A 21527-nucleotide genomic window follows, 5' to 3' on the forward strand; every position below is an offset into this window, starting at 1 on the left:
GGGTCTTCTGGTTCATAGGCGAGTGTGTTACCCACTAGGCTACTACCACTACACACGCGCGCGCGCACACACTCACACACACACACACACACACACACACACACACACACACACACACACACACACACACACACACACACACACACACACACACACACACACACACACACACACACACACACACACACACAGAAACATAAGAGATATTAAGAATTATGTATTAACATACAGTACAGGCCAAAAGTTTTGACACTCCTTCTCATTCGATGTGTTTTCTTTATTTTCATGACCATTTACGTTGGTAGATTCTCACTGAAGGCATCAAAACTATGAATGAACACATTATGTTATGTACTTAACAAAAAATGTGAAATAACTGAAAACATGTTTTATATTCTAGTTTCTTCTAAATAGACACCCTTTGCTCTGATTACTGCTTTGTACACTCTTGGCATTCTCTAGATGAACTTCAAGAGGTCGTCACCTGAGATGGTTTTCCAACAGTCTTGAAGGAGTTTCCAGAGGTGTTTAGCACTTGTTGGCCCCTTTGCCTTCACTCTGCGGTCCAGCTCACCCCAAACCATCTCGACTGGGTTCAGGTCCGGTGACTGTGGAGGTCAGGTCTCCTGTACTGTATGTTATAGTAAAATTGTCTGTTGGAGTCTGTTGGATCTGAATTTAATCAGATAAACACATACGGGTTTATCTGTTCTTTTTTTGTTCACCGTCCATCGGTGTTAATTTTGCACTCCAGTATCAACACCTTAAATACTGCAGGCTGCAGTTCTTTTTTTATGGCAATATTCATCATAAATCTATTTTGGCTCATGACCAAAGTTCCCAGGTCAGTTGTTTTCAGTGAAAAATTTACATTTACATTTACAGCATTTATCAGACGCCCTTATCCAGAGCGACTTACAATCAGTAGTTACAGGGACAGTCCCCCCCCGGAGCAACTTAGGGTTAAGTGTCTTGCTCAGGGACACAATGGTAGTAAGCAGGACTTGAACCCGGGTCTTCTTGTTCATAGGCGAGTGTGTTACCCCTAGGCTACTACCACCCCAAAAATGTTTTGGACGATAAAGGTATTAGTTGACACTATTTCTACACATCTTATTTTACCCTTAACAAGTGTTTTTGTACAGTTTTGTACAGTTTTCATGTGAAATGTTCAGTGTAAAACAGTGTTGGGCCAGACAGGTAACAATTGATACCATTTCTAACAAGGGTTGAAAAGTTCCTTATTTCTGGAACAGATCCTGCTGAGCAGGATTTAAGGTGGAACTGACCATTCGAATAATTCATCCTCATGTTTTACTGTGTGAGCTGGTTATTAGATGCCGCCCCGGCAAGTCAGAGAATCTCCTGCCACCCCCTGAAGCAGCAGGGGCACCTTGCAAAATGAGGGCACCCTCACTCTCCAAAAAGGGGAATAGCAAACCGATCAGTGGCCATGCAATGCAACTTTTAATTTCAGCATATTGAAATAATCCATGTCCAATCAGAGTAAACCGTTAATCAAGAAACTACAGGAGATATAAAATGCATACAGTGTTTAAGCTGAGTAGTTTAGTGATGCAACAGATGAAGGGGGCTCACAATGGTACTGATTGCATCTGGCTCTGCATTTGGATTAACACACTTCAACCAAAACTTGTTACACCTTAATAGATCTCTAACAAATCATGAAACGTGTATTTTGTCTTATTTGCCAATGAAAGACTTTGTGAGGTTAAGACCAGAATTAAAGCGAAAAGAGACTGGAAAACATATTATAGTACTGTAAAACAGAAAAGGGGGTCAGTCTAATCTCCTGTGCACAACCCTTTTTAGGTCATGCCACAGGTTTAAGGTCAGGCCTCTGAAGTGTTTCCTGAAATTTCAGGGTCATTTGGCTTAGGTTTCTTGTGTGAAAGGTTAAAATGACCTTAAAAGGTTAAAATGACCTTAAAATAGAATATGTAAAATGTAGAAATGTAAAAATGTAAACAGAATAAAACTACATTACAAAAGACTGATTTATTGCATATATTACTCTCTGCTGTATTGTGTTGCTTGAGAGATACCAACGGCCAAGCCAAATTCTTTGTGTATGGGTTCTCAGTCATACAGCTGTGCATAGTTTGAAATATGGGGTACGGGGGGTATAGGGGGTAAGGTATCCCACTGATCAAGACTCGTCTTCCTCAGCTTTCATGTCCTGTGGTGTACCACAAGGATCTGTTTTTATTTTCATTATACATGCTGCCCTTGGTATGTTTTTTTTTAAGAAATTTGAAATTCCCTTTCACTGCTATGCCAATGACAATTTTATTTTCCGGATTGCCCTGTCGCATGGATGACTTTTTAAACCTGATTTCAGTGAAGTGAAAGACTGGTTAACGCAGAACTTTCTCACTCTTAATGAGGATAAGACTGAAATAGTGGTGTTTGGAAATAGCTCATGAGAAGCTGATAGATACCCTCAGTGTACCCTTGCTGTTCTACCGAACAACATATTCCTAAAAGGGAGCTGCAGGTCAAATGCAGTTCTCACTTAAAGTGCAGAGGTGATTGGGCATTTGATGTTGTAGCACAGAGACTCTGGAGTCGCCTGCCTCTAACATCCAAAATGCAGATTCACTAGAGTGTTTTAAGGCTTGTTTAAAGACCCACTTATTTGATTTGGCTTTTAATTTAACTGGGTTGATTTTTGGGTTGCTCTGCTCAGTGCCTGTGTGTTCTTTAAATGTCTTTTATTGTGTCTATATTGTGTGGCCTTTTCTTTATTTTACCGTAGTGTAATTTATATCCTTATTTTACCTTAGTGTGATTTATATCATTTATATCTTGATTTTGGTACTGTGTCTTTATTGTGTTTGTATTCTTGATTTTACCGTATTTGTCAGGCCCGAGGTGCAGGGGAACAATGGACACAGAGGAGTTGAATGAAAAAGTTTTTTTTTGTTTATTTTTTATTAAGTTTATTTTTAAGTACAGTGAAAAATTAATGGCAAACAATCCACCATGCCTTGTGCTGAAATAAATGGTTCCCCTCTGGCTTAACACTGTGCAGAGCCTCACACATCCTGACGATCTGCCTGCTTTTCCAATGTCCCAAGTTCAACGGCTTGTACACGGACACCACAACCTTCCAGCTCTCCTGCAGACATCAGACATTGGAAACACCTCAGGGTTTGTAAGGATGAACAGCTCCGTACACCATGTACACCATGCCTAGGGAGGGAAGTGATCAGGAACAAACAACCCGGAAGTGGAGAGAAGAGGAAGGGGATGAAGAGGAAGGGGAGCATGTCATGGGGGGTGGAGCCTAAGTCTGTCGTTGTAATAGTGCTGTATAAATAAACTTGACATTGACTGACATTGACATTCATTGTGTGTGGTGTAATGTCAGTCTGACTCAACTTTCACTTCAGGTATCTTAGAAGACATCAAAACAAAAGCTTAAAGAGCGATGCCCCACTCACAACAGGTCTGGGGAATAAAAGAGGTCTTTGGGCACTTTAAAAAACAGTACTAACATATGGTTAAGAATAGTTCTAATGGATCCTTGAACAGAGTGAAGCCCACTACAGTTGTGAACCATCACTTCACTATTTGATTCAGATTATCAATGCCTTGATTATTGATGCATTGCGATGCATCCCATGAATTGTCTACATTACTTCACATGATGTTTTCCTCATGTTTTCCTATGAGGTCAATGCAGCAAGCCAATAGGGCCAATAAAAGTAAAAAGAAAGTGAGGTGATTGTCATAGTGATACACTGAAGCACAGCACACTGTGCAGACACTGAAATGTGTCCTCTGCTTCTAACCATCACCCTTGCCATGACAGGCACCTGGGGAGCAGTGTGTGTGTGTGTGAATACAGACACATCCAGTTTCAGAAGGACGTTTACCTTGACCACTACTCCACTTATTTCCACTAGGTGGCATTCTAGTAAAACGCAAATTTCAGCAACCCCACAAACCTGACACAGTTATGACTGGTTTCTGGCAATAAACAAACTGAATATTAACAAAGATTAGTAAATTGAAAAAATCATTTTGATAATTTGGGTTGGTTACATTTTTTTGCTTACTTTGCTTTATTCATCCTTCCAGACAATTGTATCCACTGATCCAGTCTTTTCACTGCATTCACTGTATTTTTGTGCTCATGCACATGATGTAAGCATGCAATTTTTGAATAAAGCATAACTACCTGCTAACAAAAATATAAATGAAAGGATGACAGGGCACAGTGAGACACAATCAATTTGAAAAACAAAGTCTACAAACCAGAAGAACATCAGAATTCGAACAAAAACAAATAACCAGCCAGTTTTCAGATTGTATTCATTATGTTTTATTGAAGCTCAAAATAAAACAAAGGTGGAAAATGCAGGTCATTCAGGGTTAGGAAATCATTCCCCTTTACAGTGTAACGGATAAGAACATTCTGGAAAGCCAAAAAGGGTGATACATTCTACAATCTCACTGTAATGGATCAAAATGCTTTAGGCTCCCAGGGTTGTTCGCAGACTCCTAAATTGATCACACATTTTTTCAGGAAGACAAAATAAAAAATGATGTCATATCCATTTGCAATTCATACCCAATTCATAAACACTGCACCATGCCAGTCCTCAAAAACAAGCAATTCAAAATAAAACTGAACAAAATAGGCAAGACACTATTTACAGGCCCTGAGGTTTACCTTCTCCTGCCACCAATCTCCTTTGGAGAGAAGGCAGGGAAAAGTTGGGAGAATGGGTACATACTCCCTAAGTGCATATGTGCAACAATATCTTACTTCTGTGTTTTTAATTTTTTTTATTTCTTTTACAGTTTATTTTTTTACAATTAAGTCAAAATGGCATCAAAACGAAGTCCATTTATATTTGGAATAGGTCTGGGTGAGAACATCCAGAGAGAAATACAGCGTACAAAATGCTGCACCAGGCTCACAGACGAGGAAACCTGTAAGGACCTGACAAAATGTTTGGTAGCAATAATCCTCAGCCATTTGCTGAATGGACTGGACAATATAGAGAGAGATTGTCTTAAATCAATTAGTCAGTGTTACACACATTTGACCAGTTGAAAATATTGCAAAAATAGTGATTCTAAACACTGTTAATATGACAGAGAGGTCCAATCCAAGTCCTATGGTGAATGTTTATTTCACTGGTTCCTCACAGGTGGCCACGGTTGAGGGTGTACTGACATCTTGTGGTTCACAAGGAAACTGCAGGATTGTAAGGCCATGAACCATCAACTGTGGACCAGGCACAGTTTGCAACAGCACAGTATCGTGGTTACTGGGCTGTCATCTCGGGGAGAGTGGGGCTGCTGAAAAGGAGGCAGAGTTCCGGGGGGATGAGAAAGGCGAGGTTGGTGACAGGCGGCGTGGGCTGCTCAAGTCACCATTATGAAGTTTCCATAGGAGCTCCTCATTCTCCATAGAAAGTCGTTTGTTCACCTTGGACTCCATCTGCAGAGTCTGCTGTAGCACCGCCTGCTCTGTGGACAGTTGCCTGAATAAACAGGAGAGGGAAAATTATTAAAGCGGTATATAAGGTGTTCAAGGGTGTGTGTCTGCATGAGTGGATGTGGAATCTTACTTTGTCAGTGCTGCATGTTTGTCCATCCTGGCTCTGTAGTCTTCATTTTCCTGCTGCACCTTTTTCAGGCTCTCCTCCAGTTTAACATTTGTTTCAATCTACCATCAAGAAAAAACCATTAGACGGGTCAGACTATTAATTATTCATATACTCCATCAAGATGTGTCAGGAGATTTGAGGAGGACATTTAATACTCCTGTCCTCCAGAAGAAGATGCAGCATCAGAGCCAGATCTGCCAGGTTAAGGGACAACTTTTATCCCTAGGCTGTCCGGCTGTCTGGGTGGTAGTAGCCTAGTGGGTAACACACTCGCCTATGAACCAGAAGACCCAGGTTCAAATCCCACTTACTGCCATTGTGTCCCTGAGCAAGACACTTAACCCTAAGTTGCTCCAGGGGGACTGTCCCTGTAACTACTGATTGTAAGTCGCTCTGGATAAGGGCGTCTGATAAATGCCGTAAAATGTAAATGTAAATGTCCTCAATACGCTGACCCCAGGATCATCCACATCGCCACACACACAGCCACTTTTTTTTTTGCAAACTGCACATTACAAACTGAACAGTACTGCACTCTGCACTTTTAATTGAAGTATTGCGCCCTGCACTTTAATACATCTCTCACCACCTGACACGGTCATGTCAATATCATTATCATATTATACTGTATACAGTTTATATACTAAATATATCCATACACTGATATATTATCATATTGCTGCAACTTGTCGGGCTGGTTAGTCTAGTTTGTCTTGACCTGCCCTATATTACTGGTCAGCGCACAATGTCCTTTGTCATGTTTTCGTATTGTATGCTATTTCTTCCATTTGTCTTTTTGCACACTGTGAACCTCTCTGTGTACTGGTGTATATGATGAATATGATGTATAATTTCACGTATCACATATTTCTTTTTTAAGACCAGTTGGTATAACTTTTATAACAAATGTATGTATTACTCATTTAGCCTTGCATTAATCAAACTAATAACCAGTTATAGCAGCTATTACTCAGCTATTATAATGCAGTTGAAATTATATTACTCTATTTAAGTAAGTTGACTTTGACTTGACTTTGAAGCTGAACTGAAGACACCTTGCTTCTGTCCTGAGGTTGGTAGATGGGTAATTAATAACATGCCGTAGCTATTGGACAATACATACCCAAGGAACAATAAGGCTGGACCCACTCAGTGAAAAGCCAAACCAAAGCGGTCCATAATGTTACATGTTACACCACCTAGTATGAGGGAAAGGAAGGGGATTGTATCATACCAGGGGGGCTGTTTTTTAATGACATAATAGTCAATCCAACAAGGGTTTGGCACCCTGGCATGGACCAATCAATGATCTGGAAATATTAGGTGATTGCCCATTGGAGAATGTGACTATGCTAATTATTATGTTTATAAGGTCCATACTGGGACAAGTTCAGTTCGTTGTGCCCACAGGACCACGACTGCTTAATCTCCATTTAAAAAACTTGCTGCACTTTTGTGACTCTGGTATTTTATGAGTGAGTTGCATACTAAAGGTTTGTACTAACAATTTTCCACAACAATTTCTAGCAATGAAATTCAGCTTCATAAACATGATGCTAAAATAATGTCTTGCTTCATAGAATACTCCCTTAATTCTTCACCCATCTGCTGTGAAGGAAAATGTGAAGTTTCTAGTCAACATTATTGGATGTGCTTTGTGAAAGCACTGTCAAGCATTTTCTCTGCTCCATTGGCTCTGGACCCTATATGCCTTCTCTTGGCTTTTCACTTGGGATTATAAATTCAAAATTATTGACAAATTTTTTTTTCCTGCAAGAACGAATGCTGTGCTATTCTGGATCAAGGATGTGGCTCAGACTAAAAAGTCTTGGTACAATCACATAATGGACTATATGCCTAAGGAAAATATTACCTGTACTCTTCATTCCACAGTGGATGCTTTTCAAAGAATTTGGTCAATTTGTGAAAATTATTTTAATTATTATATCCTCATTTTCATTTATTATTTTTATTTTAATTATTTATGAGTATATAACTGGTTCTCCACTGCTTCTGTGGGGCTTAGGGTGACCAGTGCAGGGTGGTTTGTGAGTGTGCTTTCTGGGACACTATGTCTAATTGCCTGGTTATGTCACATCTGAGCTTCGGTTCTTTTTATTGTAAAAAACATTATAAAGATGTAAGAAAAAAGAAAATAATACTATTTTAATTAGAATCATGTTAGCGCTATTATCTAACAAATTTCGCATTGTTTTTTTTGGCTAGCAGACTCTCACCAGTTTGTCCATCTGCATGAGCTTCTTCTCCTGCTGATGTAGCTTCTGGTTCTTTAAATCAAGGACCACCTTCAAACTCTCCAGCTCTTGTTCCAGATAAGATGTGAGGGCATCCTTCTAGAGACAGATTAAAACAAAATAAATAAGATCAAAAATTGAATACAATAATTTTAACTTTCCCTAAATTTAAATTTATGTGTTAATCTATTGTGCTCTTGACTTTTGAACTACTACAGTTCAGCAAAGTTTAGCATCTCTCAAGACCGCATTTTTTTGCTCTTTGGGGCTCAGCAGAGATGGATGCACTGCTATCCCTCCCCCTCCCCTTATCTTTACTGCTTCACTTCTCTTGTCTCGTCTAGTCTATTGTCTTATACTTTAAGAGACTCTTAAAGGGGGACACAATGGTAGAAAAAGGGGATTTGAACGTGGGTCTTCTGGTTCATAGTCAAGCTACTTTTTTTATTCTGGTGGTAGTAGCCTAGTGGGTAACACACTCACCTATGAACCAGGAGACCCAGTTTCAAATCCCACTTACCTTCATTGTGTCCCTGAGCAAGACACTTAACCCTAAGTTGCTCCAGGGTGACTGTCCCTGTAACTACTGATTGTAAGTCGCTCTGGATAAGGGTGATGATAAATGATGCAAATGTAAATGTAATGTATTCTCCTCCTCTCTCCCTATGTGATTCTGTTTTCTATGTTCTTCCCCCATCTTCCTGACCTGTCTACCCCCTATGTGATGTTTGTGTGTATGCATGGTCGGGTTGATGGGCAGTTTTTCACTGGTACTTGTGACTAGTGGCATGGTGTATTGCAACCATAATAAAGAGGGCTTTCATCATCATCATCATCTTCATCATCATGAGCTGAGTGCATTTCTCACCTGACTCTTGGCTGCTAGCATTCTTCTCTGCTCCTCTTCCTTGATCTTTTCATTTAACACGTTGTTTTCTGTGGTTAGTTGCTGCATCTGTTCCTGTGAATAATGAGCAACAATGATCAGTTCATGGACAATTAACCCATTTGTTGGGCAAACAGTAGGTGCTGCTAAACGGTCACCAAAGAATGTTAATCGTTTAGCCTTAAGGAAATGTGACATACAGAGTGTGAGACCTCCAATTCCTTAAGATTTTGGTCCAGGGATTGCATTTCTTGCTCATAAGTCTTCTTCATCTCTAGAAAACCACACATACAAAATGTTTCACTAGGTTTATCATTAGCAAATGACATTAAAACATTTTTTAAACTGTTCTATTCAATACTGAATACACTGCCACGCATGCAGTGATGTATTACATTTCAACAAATAAAGTATGAATGATTATAGAATACATATCTCTGTTGCAGGAACCAATGTAAAGGGTCTTACCCTCCATGGTGATTTTATACTGTTGTTTTAGAGCCTCCATTTGCTGGTTGTGACCCTCTTCCTGTTCTCTCCACAGTGCTTCCTGTTTGGATTGAACCTCCTCTACCTGACAAAATGTCAGAAGAAAAAGGTTATGCCTCATGATCTGTTGCCAGATCATGACACATTGTGCTTGTTTTGTGTTTGTTCATCAGACATGACGTACCTCCTGCTGCATCAGGGCCCTGTACTTTTCAGCCTCCTCTTCAGAGGCCTGCTGGTTTTTGTCCATTTCAGCTGTGAAGAACGCCCGGAGCCTCTCCTCCAGCTGGGTCAGTTCGGCCCGATGCTTCTCCTCGAGCTTCTGCACAACAGCCTCAAACCTCTCCTGAACCTCCTCTTTTTCCTTCTCCACACGATCATAACTTGACATAAAGCTCCCTGAAAGAACGCATAGATTTGTTATAACAATATCCATAAGGTTTTAAAATTGTGTGGAAGTGTTTCAGCAGACAGTAAAATCTAAATGATGTTCCCTGTTACATTTCTCAATATGCTAAATTGCACACTTAAAATAGCCGCTAACAAATTAACAGAATTTCTTTTTTATTCTAACACGTAAAAACCTTGCCAAATTAACGACAGATGCATGGTTTAACTCAGTCAGTCTTCTGGCCATTTGATCACTAATCTATACTTGGCTCTACCAAGAGGCTCCATGGTGATCAGAACACATTCCTTTGGGCATGCCTGGGCAGTTGCTTCTCCTCTCATTAAGACATGGCGGTGGCTGTTGCCATGGTGATGATGATACAAGGCCAGCAGCTGTGGCTGAACAGGCCTGTTTTTTATGGCAACGTGAAGCAGAAAAGCGGTAGGGGGAGGACATGTGACATCATTCATTTTTTCACCTACAACCTCAATGAACCCATGCGCTCCGCTGTTGGGTGTGCAAGTCTGAAAAACAGTGTGTGACTATTATAATTTAATAGCAAATTATTTTAATAGAAGAAGACAAGCCTGTACAATAAAAAAAAAAAAAGAGAGAGAGAGAGAGAATCCTCTTATTGTCGGCCGATGGATTAGAGTTCTAGTGAGGGTAAAGCAGCTGTGTCCTCCACATACCACAGACAAGTGTGATGGTCATGTGCCACACACCACAGCCAAGCTCATGCAACAAAGGACAGTAGCCGAACCATTCTTCCTGCAAAACTGACTGCCCGGGCGTGCCACCATAGCATGTGTTAGAATATTTGTTTCTTTCACTGCCTGTAGACATATTTGATGATGCTTCGAGAGACTGGCAATTTGCGCAGTATTTTTAACATTGCTAGGCGCTCTGCCAGTATTAACACTGGATGGATGCTGACTGGCATTGTGTGTTCAGAAATATCTGTGCGTAAATTAACAGCAAAGCTGCAACTAACTATCCAGTCTACGCTGGAGCAAAATCCACTGAAAGCCTGAGGCACATGCTTACACCACTCTCGACATTTAAAACATAACAGAGCGTGGTACAGCCCAAGATTACAACCCCAACCCCCCACACTGACTGAACTGACTGACATCATTGGAAGAACAGACTCATGCTATGGAATGTTCAGGGAAAGCTTCCCAAGAGGAGGAACATGGTTGGGCAGCACTGAGAACTGGCACTAAAACATACCCCTTTACATAAGCACTGACTTTTACAAAAATTTTACAAAACACTCATGCAAAATACTATATGCAAACTAATTTAGCATATTGCCTCATGCAGCATGTGCACTGAAACTAACTGTTTGGTGTTAGAAGCCTAGTGAGTAAAACACATTGCCCATGACCAAGAAGACCGCAAAGTCACAGGATCAAACCCCACTTATTACGATTGTCACTGAGTAAGACCCTTAACCCTGAGTGACTCCAGGGGACTGTCCCTGTAACTGCTGGTTGTAAGTCTGGATATGGGCGTCTGCTAATTTCCATTAATGTGAATGTAAATTAGTCATCTCTCATGCCAAACTCGTTTCTCCTCATGCCATGAATTACCAGTTACGTTTCCGGTAGTGTCAGTGTAAGAGTTTTGAAGTGCACCTACTGGTACACTGGGGTGTGTGCTGTGTGTGTGTGTGTGTGTGTGTGTGTGTGCGCGCTCGCGCACGTGTTTCATTTGGTCTCGCCAAATCCACAAGGCAAGAGATGATACCACTGTGATGGAACAAAAGATCCTCTGTGTGCTAGGAGATACGACTCATGGAGGACTTGTGGCTGCCGCATGGGCTTCCACTAACTGCAATTAGACTAGAGCTTCTGCCTGCCTCATGCTAGCCTGTGGTTGCAAAAACATAATACACTCCAAATTGTACAGTAGTCCAGGGGTACACAACAAAAAGTGTGACTAAGCGTGCACTACATGCATTGCCACACTGTACATGTTCACTACAGGAATGGTATTCTAATATTTCTCCAAACTATAAAAAAAAACAAACAATATGCAGACATCTTAAGAGGGGGATCTGTGTCGCGTCAGTTCTTCTGAAATCATTTCTCTCCTGTGGGCTCTCATTTAAGCGTGTATGAACGCATGCTTTGGGAAGCATGCCTGTTGTGTTCTGTATCTGACTGAGTGCTTTTCCTCACCAAGTTCCTTTCGTAGGGAAGTCAACTCCACAGCCAGCTCATTCTTCTGCTTCAGGGCTTCTTCACGCTGAAAACACAGACACACCACACCCCCATTAAGTCATTAAGGGCAGTTAACTTAAACTGGATACACACACAGGACTGGTTTACAGTAACATTATTTACATTCTTTCAGTCAATCAGTGACATGCGAGAAAATGGATGACTGTTCTCAAATAAAGAACATTTTAAAAATAAAAATGGAAGTCACATGTAAGTGTGTTAATTTTACCATGAAATACATAAAACGCATTTAATATCAACATTCACGGCAAATTGGGGACACGTGCTCTCAGAGCCTTAGTTCAGAAGTTCCACTCTGCAATGCCTTGGACTTCCCTCACAGTGACCCCAGGCTGCGCGGTCAGAGTTCACACCCCTGCCTAATCAAACACAGAAAGAGGGGGCTTGCACATCTCCCTCGCATACAATTTGAAGGAAGCTCAGAGCATGTCCGTTTCAACGTACTAAATAAGGCTAAGAACCGTGAACGCACATATTTACACAAGCCAGGCCACTTTTGCTCTTAAGCTCCAAAGCCACGTCATTTAAGTCCAACACATTCTCAGTGGGGCATGTCTTATGTCAACAACCAGCTACACATTTACAGCCTATCCCGATGCCACGAGTGAAAGCAAGAGCAGCACAGAACACCAAACAGAGTGTCACCTACACTTACAGGAGCAGAAAAGAGAAATGACTGAAGATCACCTTTTTCTTGCCCTTTGCACCAGAGCCTTTCTTCAGGCGGCATTTGCTGCACGTGGAGCCCATGTTACGCCTTCTGGGCTCTGGTGGAGTCTTAGAATCCCCCTCTTTTGTTTTACTTGTTTTTACTCCAAATGTGATCAAATTTGATATAAAAAAAAAAAAAAAAAAAACCCACAAGCCAGGCTCCCCCTCTCCACGTCTCTCTCTCTACTAGTCAGTCAGTGGAACTGGTCTGTCTGCAACAGAATGCACATAGCCCATCAGAGCCTGTGACACTGCCTGCAGTCTTAAACCACGCCCGTATTCCCTGTAGGAGACTTGCCAGTGCAAAAAAAATTCTCAGGGGATTAAAAAAAATAAAAAGGGGAACAAAACATGGAAAGCGAAAGGCCAACATATGACTGGGCAGTTTCACTATAAATCTAATGCAGACAAAAATGTTATGTAAAAAAATTACTTTAAAGCATTTTGGTGCTTATTAAGTAACTGTAGGGCACCCCCCCCTAAAAAAAAAAAAAGAAGCTAAAGAATGCCTCTTTAATAGTCACTTATTTAGGTTGATTCTGAAGACTTGTTTAAGTTTGTCTGCTTGAACCAAAGCAATACAGTGAAATTCTACGTATGGGGTTTCATCAACATCCTTCAAAAAGGGTCAAGGGCTCAGGCACGAGTAGAATGTCTGCCTTAAGATGGAACATAGACGATTCTCACTCAGAAAATTCAAACCAGTAACATAAGAAGCAGCTGGTGCAGAAATGGTCAGAATTTGTGCAAATGAGTCATAAAAGCTGCAGGATTCTAATTGAACAGGAAAAAAAAACATGTTAACCATATATTAGTGAAATTATGGTCTGACTCCGAGGCAGCCAATCATTTTGGAGACCAACCGACTAGCAGGTGAAGAGAAAGAACACCTCCCTTTCCCCAAGCAATGTCAACTTCATACATCAGTTGGCACGCATTCCCCAACCCCCTGCAAAAGCAATAAATCAGGCTACAGCTTTCAACTTCCCCTCGGAATCCGAGTTTACTTTAAGTGAAAGCAAATTCTCTAAAAGACATGTGAGTGGAAAAATGTGCAGTTATACAATACTACCTGCTAATGACCCCTACCACTGGTCTGCAGGAAAAGCCTGAATGTCAGACAGATAAGGCAGAGAAATCATGACCTCGTTTGTACAAATGATGTTAAACTATGTGAAGAAAAGAGAGGGGAAAAACAATAAAAGCCAGAGCTCAGAGCAGATGGCTAGCCTGAAGTGAATATCCCAGAGCTGGGAGTGGGCCCTCATCCATTCGTCCACACCTACTTCTCTCAAGTATCTACATGCCTCTGTAGGCACCCCTACAGGACCCAAATAACTTTCCTGAGTGTGATTTAAAATGATAATGAGAGCGGGAAAGGTTCCTGAAGATCCTCAGCTCCTCAAAAGATCCCATCCTGAGTGTTCACATTCTAAAGCTCTTTTAATGAAAGGCGCATGTAACACCTTTATTGTAACATGTGGGCCAATGAAAGTGCCAGAAGGTTTCGTAAGGTAGGGGTTTGGCAGCGAGGAATGCTCAACCTTAGAGAAACTGGTCTGAGCTCAATTATATTATAATGGCTAAAATCTAACAAACCAGTGTCACTAAACTAAAATTTCAGCAAGAAGAACCAACTTCACACACTAATGTGACTATAATTAATTATAATTATATTAATTATATTAAAATACACTGAAGCAGGATGCAGCATTAAATAAACAGGCTTTAACATCAGACTTGAAGTACACTGCAAGATAGAATCCATGACACTCCAAAAATAAACCAATGCTATATGAGAAGACGCTTATACACACCATATTAATATTTAACTACATGGTTTGGGTGGTATGCTAACCCTACCGGCTAATGGATCCTAGCAGCAATTACAGCATAGACGGGAAATCTATCGATCAGTCATCTACAGTAACAAAATCAGAAAGATCTGAAATACGACGCCGTGGTAAACGATGATATCCCTCCTCTAATGAACGCTGGTCCAGTGAAAACCAACATCCTGCATCCCTCACCTCAGCAAAGATGTGCTGGACCACCAGAGCGAGAGCCTCGAGGCGGCGGGTGCCAGACAGCAGGAGCTTGCGCAGCTGCTGGATGCACTGGCCCTTCTTCTCACACTGCAGGCAGTGGTGGGCTGCGACTGTGGGCTTCTCCTCCTGCGGAGTTGCCGGTCCTGGTTGCACGCTGGTCTGGCAGGATGTTGCCCGCGGCGATGCTGCTGCTGCTGCTGGAGATCCCTTAGGCTTGTTCTTGTCCACTGCAAAAGAGCAATGTCCTTTCAGCGTTGCCACAACGTTCAGCATGTTTCCTTCCCCAACTGAGAGAATAGGGGTATACTTTTCATAAAACAAAATCTGAGATGTGCAGACACACACATACACACACAAGTAGCACACGCCCTGTGCTACTGTTCTACTGTTCCGCCTCTGTTCTGAAACCCCCTTGAGCCAGTCAACAATCACAAATGGGCCCAGATGCATTATGGGATGAGGCCGTAATGAAGATGCACTGTACACCCAGATGGGGAGGGCAGGGGCATCTGGAGCGCATGGACAGTACATTACCAATAAATCTTCCACTAGCCTGGACAAATAGATCTCGCTGAGAGGTTTCAATGCCTACTCTGCTGAGAACATAGAGCGAGGGAGAACAGGCTTACACCCAGGCTGTAGTGGCATTTCATGACCGGGCACATATCAAACAAGCAGAATTACACCGAGTGTTCGCCACCTCCGTCTAGACGAGATCTAGTCTATTAGTTACTCTACAGGTGGACCTCTAGTTATGGGACACACTGTGAAAGTGTTACAAAATAAACGGAACGAACAGCCTACAGCAAGTCTCGGATCACAGTAATGTCAGGTTAAATCACACACAGAGTACATTTTTGCAGATTGCCCTCTGCTGGTAGTTTTGCTAACAGTCCTTTGCTATGTACAAGAAAAAAAACATAAAAAATACATTCATACACACAATCATGGTAGAAATGCTATTGAATTCAATCATGACATTATTATATGTCTTTGTGTATTCCATCCAGATTAATACTTAATCTAAGATTTAATGTTACATTTGATGACTGGCACCTATTGCTCTTTGTAATTGACAATACACAGACGTACACACACACACACACACACACACACACACACAGCCTGTCTCCCACTCATTCGTCTTTGATCACATCTTTGATGAAGAGCATTAATTTATGGTGCTCTACAGCACAATCCCAAAGGAACCAACTCTGCAATATATAAAAAAAAACACAATGTGCACTTCAAGTGAAATAGTAAAAGAATCAGGATGAATAAAATAAAAATGTGTGTTCCATTTACAAGGAATAATCACTCTACAGCATGAATGTGCTCAACACATGCTGAAGAACTTCAAGGGAATAAAAACAGGAAAATAAAAATGCTAAATTTAAATAGCTATAGCAATGAATAGCTTCACGTTGGTCTTGAGCAGCATTCCTTGTGAATAATTCAGAAATTCAGAAGCTTTTTTCCTCCTTTCCGGTCAGAATATGGTACAAGTAGAAAGGCACAGACCCAACACAACCCGATTTGACTTCACTCTACAGATTGCCTTTGCCAAAAGGAAACGCAACATAATGCATAAAATGTTCGTCCCCAGCCCACCCCTATCAAACAGAACACAAATAGCTCACAGAGAAAAAGCAGCCAAAGTCAGCTCTTATCATATCAGCCGAGACTGACTGCCTTGTAGCTGTGTGAAAGGCATGATGGGAAACATTCCAATTTGGTGCATGCAAAACACCAATGCTGTTTTATTTCTGATGGGATGAAACCTAATAAAAGTGACGTCACCAGAATTTACAGCAAAGGCCCAAATCAAACATTAAGCGAGTACATTCTAATTTTGTACAAATGGACCAGAGAAACATTTTTTTCTGGCCCACCTAGATCTGGCTGCTTGTTTCCTGTGAGGTGCAGATAATTAGCACTCTGAGTCAAGGATAATGACCATTTATGAGGGTTCACAGGCAGGAGATACGCTTCAGCTCAAACCACACACAAACACAGCCATACAGACACACACATTGATTATGCCAAGGATAACAGATATGTATTGTGCTACAACTTTTAAGAAAAAAAATTAAATGGGTTTAAAAAAAAAATAAAAAAAATAGAATGACTCACAAAGTCATTGACAAAGTTGACACATCTGCTGAGACTCAACCACAAGAATTGCTACTATGATATTTATTGCTTCTTTAAATCAACGCAACTGTTTTCATGATTTTCTAATGAAAATCACTGAACACATTTTTGATCATTTTCAAATGGACAATGACATTATAAATGACCTGATACAAACAACATTGAGCTGGAAATTCACTGACTTCCCTCAAACATATATTCAAATTAAGGACAGAGACAAAAAAAAAAAAAAAAAAGTTAACTGAAAATATTTCCTCAAGTGTATGCACAGACATGCCAGCGCGCCCTCAAACCAGTCCCAGGGTGCAAGGCAGGATCTCTTTCACTGGGTTTTCCTCAGAGAAACTAGACTTTGATGGAACACGTATCAAAACAAAAACACAGTGCAGGAGTTGGCCAGATTAAAGATCTCTTTAACTTGCAGAACAGCGAGGCCAGGAAGCAATAACATCCTGAAACTCACAGAGAGTATCTACCGCCCGCATCAACGAGAGCCTCCCCATGTAGGAGAATCACGTCTATCGTCCTTTATCATACTTATGGCGCTTGCTTACATTACTGACAGTATGTTTCAACTGCCATTTCGTTCTTGGACACCACTTTTTATCCTTCTCATCAAATGGTCATGTAATCTTTTGCTCCTTGTGAATTTGTTTCAGATTTCAGAGACCTCTTACTGACATATTAGTGTGCAGTTCTGAGCACTTAGAGGGAGGCGAGTGAAAAACTATAATCCGTCTGTGGCGGCAATGTTGCAAGCAGAACGTTACCCAGCAGATGCTGACTGGGGGGGCCGAATGCCTGGGACCAGTCTACGTGGGAGAGGCGTCTACCTCCACGGCCTGTAATAAAAACACCAAGGTTACCATTACTGGCTGCTGTATTACAGCTGCTATTACAACATGTGGGAGTCAGAGAGAGGGTGGGAGGTCCAACACTCAGGACATGGTACTGTGTAGGTGGGGGTAGGCAGAGTGCGTTTAAGGAGTGGTAATAGACATGGGGGTATGTTATCGTATATAATGTACAGGGGAGATCATATAAAGGGGCGGGTTTATCAGTGGACATCCCCTACCATCCCCAGTTTTCCTGTGTGTTATGTACTGCCATTCTCTGATCTGTTTTTCCTTAATGGAAGACAAAAGACGCCTAAAATTTTACATAAGTTGGCCTTTTTAATGAATCCATAAAAACTTGATGTCTTTGCTGTCCTGTTGTTTCATGAGTTTGCCTGCCTTGCATTTTTAGTAGGCAGCATCAATTGGGAAAACAATTTATAGCAGAATAAGCAACTCATTTAGGATCTATGCTTTATTTCAAGCTTTTGTCACACTCATGCAAAGATGTGTGATGTTTGAACAAGGTGGGATATAAAATGAATAAATAAAAATTTAATTTCTGCGGAAAAATACATTAACAACAGCAGCAGTGTGTTTGTTGCGCCAAAATGAAAGAGGGCTGGTTACACAACGGATGAAGACAGAATACGTGTTTTACCCAGAACTGCAAAATCACATATTTAGGGACATGAGCTCTTCAGTTGCTTGCTTTTGCAGAATCACATGGGTTACAAATGTTAACACATCCAATCTGCAAGTAACAACGCCATCACACCCTCCCACATTACAGTCTCCATGGAAACACATGGATAGACACGTCATGAATGTTACGCCATGTTAGAAAAGGGCAATTCTCAGGAAAATGTTAATATTTGCACTTTTACTTGTCCTTATATGTAAGCTGGGTACTCAGATAATGTGAAACATTACTTAATTTCAATTTATTTAGAAAACAAAATATTTTTGCAGACATTTGCCGGTAATATTTGCTGACACCTCTCGCAATGTAAATTTTTTTTTACTAATTTCCAAAGCAAATTATTATCATAACCCAGACATTCAAAGTTATATTGAATAGTTCATCAGGCTTAATTAAAATATTCATACAATGCACCACATTATAACTCTTAGTACAGGCTATCGTATGTTAAATTTAACAGCATTACCTTTAGACCAGTGACATTGTTGTCCCATACATCACACCATCTTGGTCATTTTAGTTGTGTACATTGGTGTTGCACAAACATTATTTTATTGAAGTGTTGCATAATTTTGACACCCATTATACAAAATATTTTATGCAATAGTTTTGTCTGAATGCTTATAGAGTTCACAGAAAAAGTGGAAGTTTGTATTAAAACGTGAGACTAGTTTTCTGCATCCCGTGCATCACATGGGATGTTTTCAAACTGGTTGTATGGCTTTTGTCATAACTTTATATTAAAGTACCCAGTAGTAAGGCAAGAAAAGTACTACATATATATGTCACTTGTTCATAGTTCTGACCACTAGTTATGGGCACAACATTTTAAAATGTTTAAAATTTAAAAAATAAATAAATAAAGTCGAGTGCATCACATCAGCTATGGCAAAAATACTCAATTTATCTATGTAGGGGGGGTCAAATATATATAACTGCAACTTCAGAGTGGGGAAAAAAAGGCAAAAAGAATATTTTTTAAACAAATAAGCATTGAATAAAAAAAAAATCTACCTTAACCCAGTCATTAATAAATAATTCAGAAACTCAGCAATTATTCAGGAGTGCCTACGTCCATACCTGAAATGTTAATACATAGGTGGACGGAATAGACCGTAGACTGATTAACAGAAAAAAGGTTAGTTCAACAGAGAGTGTGACAGATTAAAAACAAATAAAAAGATGGCCCAGATGAATCTAGCGCAGAGTGGAAATGGTATCCTGGCTTGAACCGCGGGTGATGAAAGCTTGAACTAACCTACATTACTGCTCCTTCTGCCAAAACACACAACTAGGTCACTAAACCTTTCAGACAGACCATGTTCAAATCACAAAACATGTGAGACCACTGGTCTATAGGTCTTATTTGAAACAGAAAAACCTGAATGACTACCGCGAATATTAACAAAACAGAAATGAAACCCACCCAGCAAAAAAAATCAGCGTAAACAAGCATTCGAATGGAAGCTCTACACATTACGTCCCTGACCTATGGACACTACAGGAAATGGCACCACATGCACTAATTTCCACACCAACCCCACTGCAGTCATGGCTTGACTGGTTCATTCACACACAGACACACACACACACACACACACACACACAAAAGCATTCTTTGTAAACCTCTATGGTGATCACGAACAACACTGAGGGATTGGTGATATGGGGGCACCACTGTGGTGAAAATAGGAGGGAGAAGAAGGTGTGGAGCGCTACAGAAGGGGAGGGGGAGGGAGGTCACAGACCTGCATGGAACACCACCGTGCTCTTCTTGCATCCTGACAGGAGCTGAAGATTCCGAAATAATCCCTTGGCTGTCAACTTCACATGGAAGTTGGACAGCGAGAGTCTGGGAGACCACAGCATGTTTATGGAAGTAAAGTCCCACACTGAAGAGACAGTTCAGGCAAAAGCACGACAGATAATCTCTCAGGATAGCTCAGGAACAACTGAATGAATAAAATGTAAAAAATAAATAAATAAATAAAATGTATTATATATCCTTCAAAAATGTCAGTGGTTTTGGCTCCACATCTCAAAAATGAGGTTGGGAAGAGAAAAAAAAGAACAAAAAAAAAAGTCAAATAAAACAATTAAGAAAATATGACAATACTCAGTGTTCAGAGTATGCAGGTTTTCCAAATCCTCCAAAAGGAATATAGTCCAAGAAAAAAGAAGATAATAGCAGTGCCACAAGTCTAATTTAAAAATGGAACCCCTCTGCGAAAGACAACCACGACGTCCACTGCCGTAACCCGCACGCTTACAGCCCCAGAAACGAGACACGCGCACGCATATTAGAAGAGAAAGAGAAAATAATCCTCTTTTCTTTTTGGTCTAGTCGCTCACACACAGACAAAGCTCAGCTTCAGCATCACAGCAGCGAGAATAACACACAAACACAGCGATGCTTGGAGGCAGGGGAGCCGAGGACGGAAGGGGGAGGAGGACCGACGGGGAGAGCGTGTAGAGAAGGGAGTGGGCGGGACGACAGTAATCTCTCTCACTCTCTCTCTCTCCCTCCCGCTCACTGTCAGGGCGAGTAGAGGAGGGGGAGGGGGAGGTGGAGAGGGAGACGACGAAAGGTACAAATGCAAGAGATGGTGGTTCTAAGCAAGCACGCTCAGGAACACCAGATGGAGGGTTAAATAAAGAAATTAAGTCTAGATTTCTGGCTTCCTCCTCTTCTCCTGTCCTGCCTCATTCCATTTGCTATTCTGAGGTCATTCTTCTTTGTGATGTGTGTGTGTGTGTGTGTGTGAGAAAATCAGCAGTCAGTCAAAGGATGTCTTTGTGACATAGAAGGAAGAATGAACGGAGAGAGTCAAACACACAGACATCATGCCCAGGAATACTAATGGATGAATGTTCTATAGAGCGTTTCCAAAAGGCCTGTGGGTCTTGGTGCTTGTCCACCATTGTGTCTTTGTATTTGCAAATTAACAATAAGTCACAAAGAAAAGAATATTTCTCTCAGCAAATAAACATCTATAAACATCATCTATATTTAGATCATTTTATCTAATGTTTATAATTTATCTAAATCATTAAAAATGTAGAAACCCATAAATTGTCTGAAGAATCAAAATGTAGAGGACATGCTGCAAACGCACTGCTGAAAACAGTCCAGGGGGTAGATGATGACACACACACA

The 21527-nt window shown here is 40.8% G+C and overlaps 1 protein-coding gene across 9 annotated transcripts in view; it reads right to left on the bottom strand.

Annotated features, from left to right (window-relative positions):
• Positions 1 to 4327: 4327 nt before the first annotated feature.
• The window catches only part of mtus1b (microtubule associated tumor suppressor 1b), a 31604-nt gene continuing 14404 nt past the window's right edge, over positions 4328 to 21527 (bottom strand). For 3 of the 9 annotated variants that reach the window (XM_028976861.1, XM_028976864.1, XM_028976868.1), the window contains 9 exons: positions 14660 to 14904; positions 11856 to 11922; positions 9463 to 9677; positions 9258 to 9363; positions 8990 to 9063; positions 8772 to 8864; positions 7886 to 8002; positions 5610 to 5707; positions 5315 to 5522 (listed from right to left, as the gene is read on the bottom strand). In XM_028976861.1, the coding sequence (XP_028832694.1) occupies positions 5315 to 5522; positions 5610 to 5707; positions 7886 to 8002; positions 8772 to 8864; positions 8990 to 9063; positions 9258 to 9363; positions 9463 to 9677; positions 11856 to 11922; positions 14660 to 14904 (1223 nt within the window). Of the gene's footprint in view, positions 5523 to 5609; positions 5708 to 7885; positions 8003 to 8771; positions 8865 to 8989; positions 9064 to 9257; positions 9364 to 9462; positions 9678 to 11855; positions 11923 to 12605; positions 12684 to 14659; positions 14905 to 17601; positions 17674 to 20118; positions 20802 to 21527 lie in introns of those variants that run through there. The other 6 variants (XM_028976865.1, XM_028976866.1, XM_028976867.1 and 3 more) reach the window with 6 other exon arrangements.

This window comes from Denticeps clupeoides, chromosome 4, assembly GCF_900700375.1.
Source record: "Denticeps clupeoides chromosome 4, fDenClu1.1, whole genome shotgun sequence".
NCBI classification, from domain to species: Eukaryota; Metazoa; Chordata; class Actinopteri; order Clupeiformes; family Denticipitidae; genus Denticeps; species Denticeps clupeoides.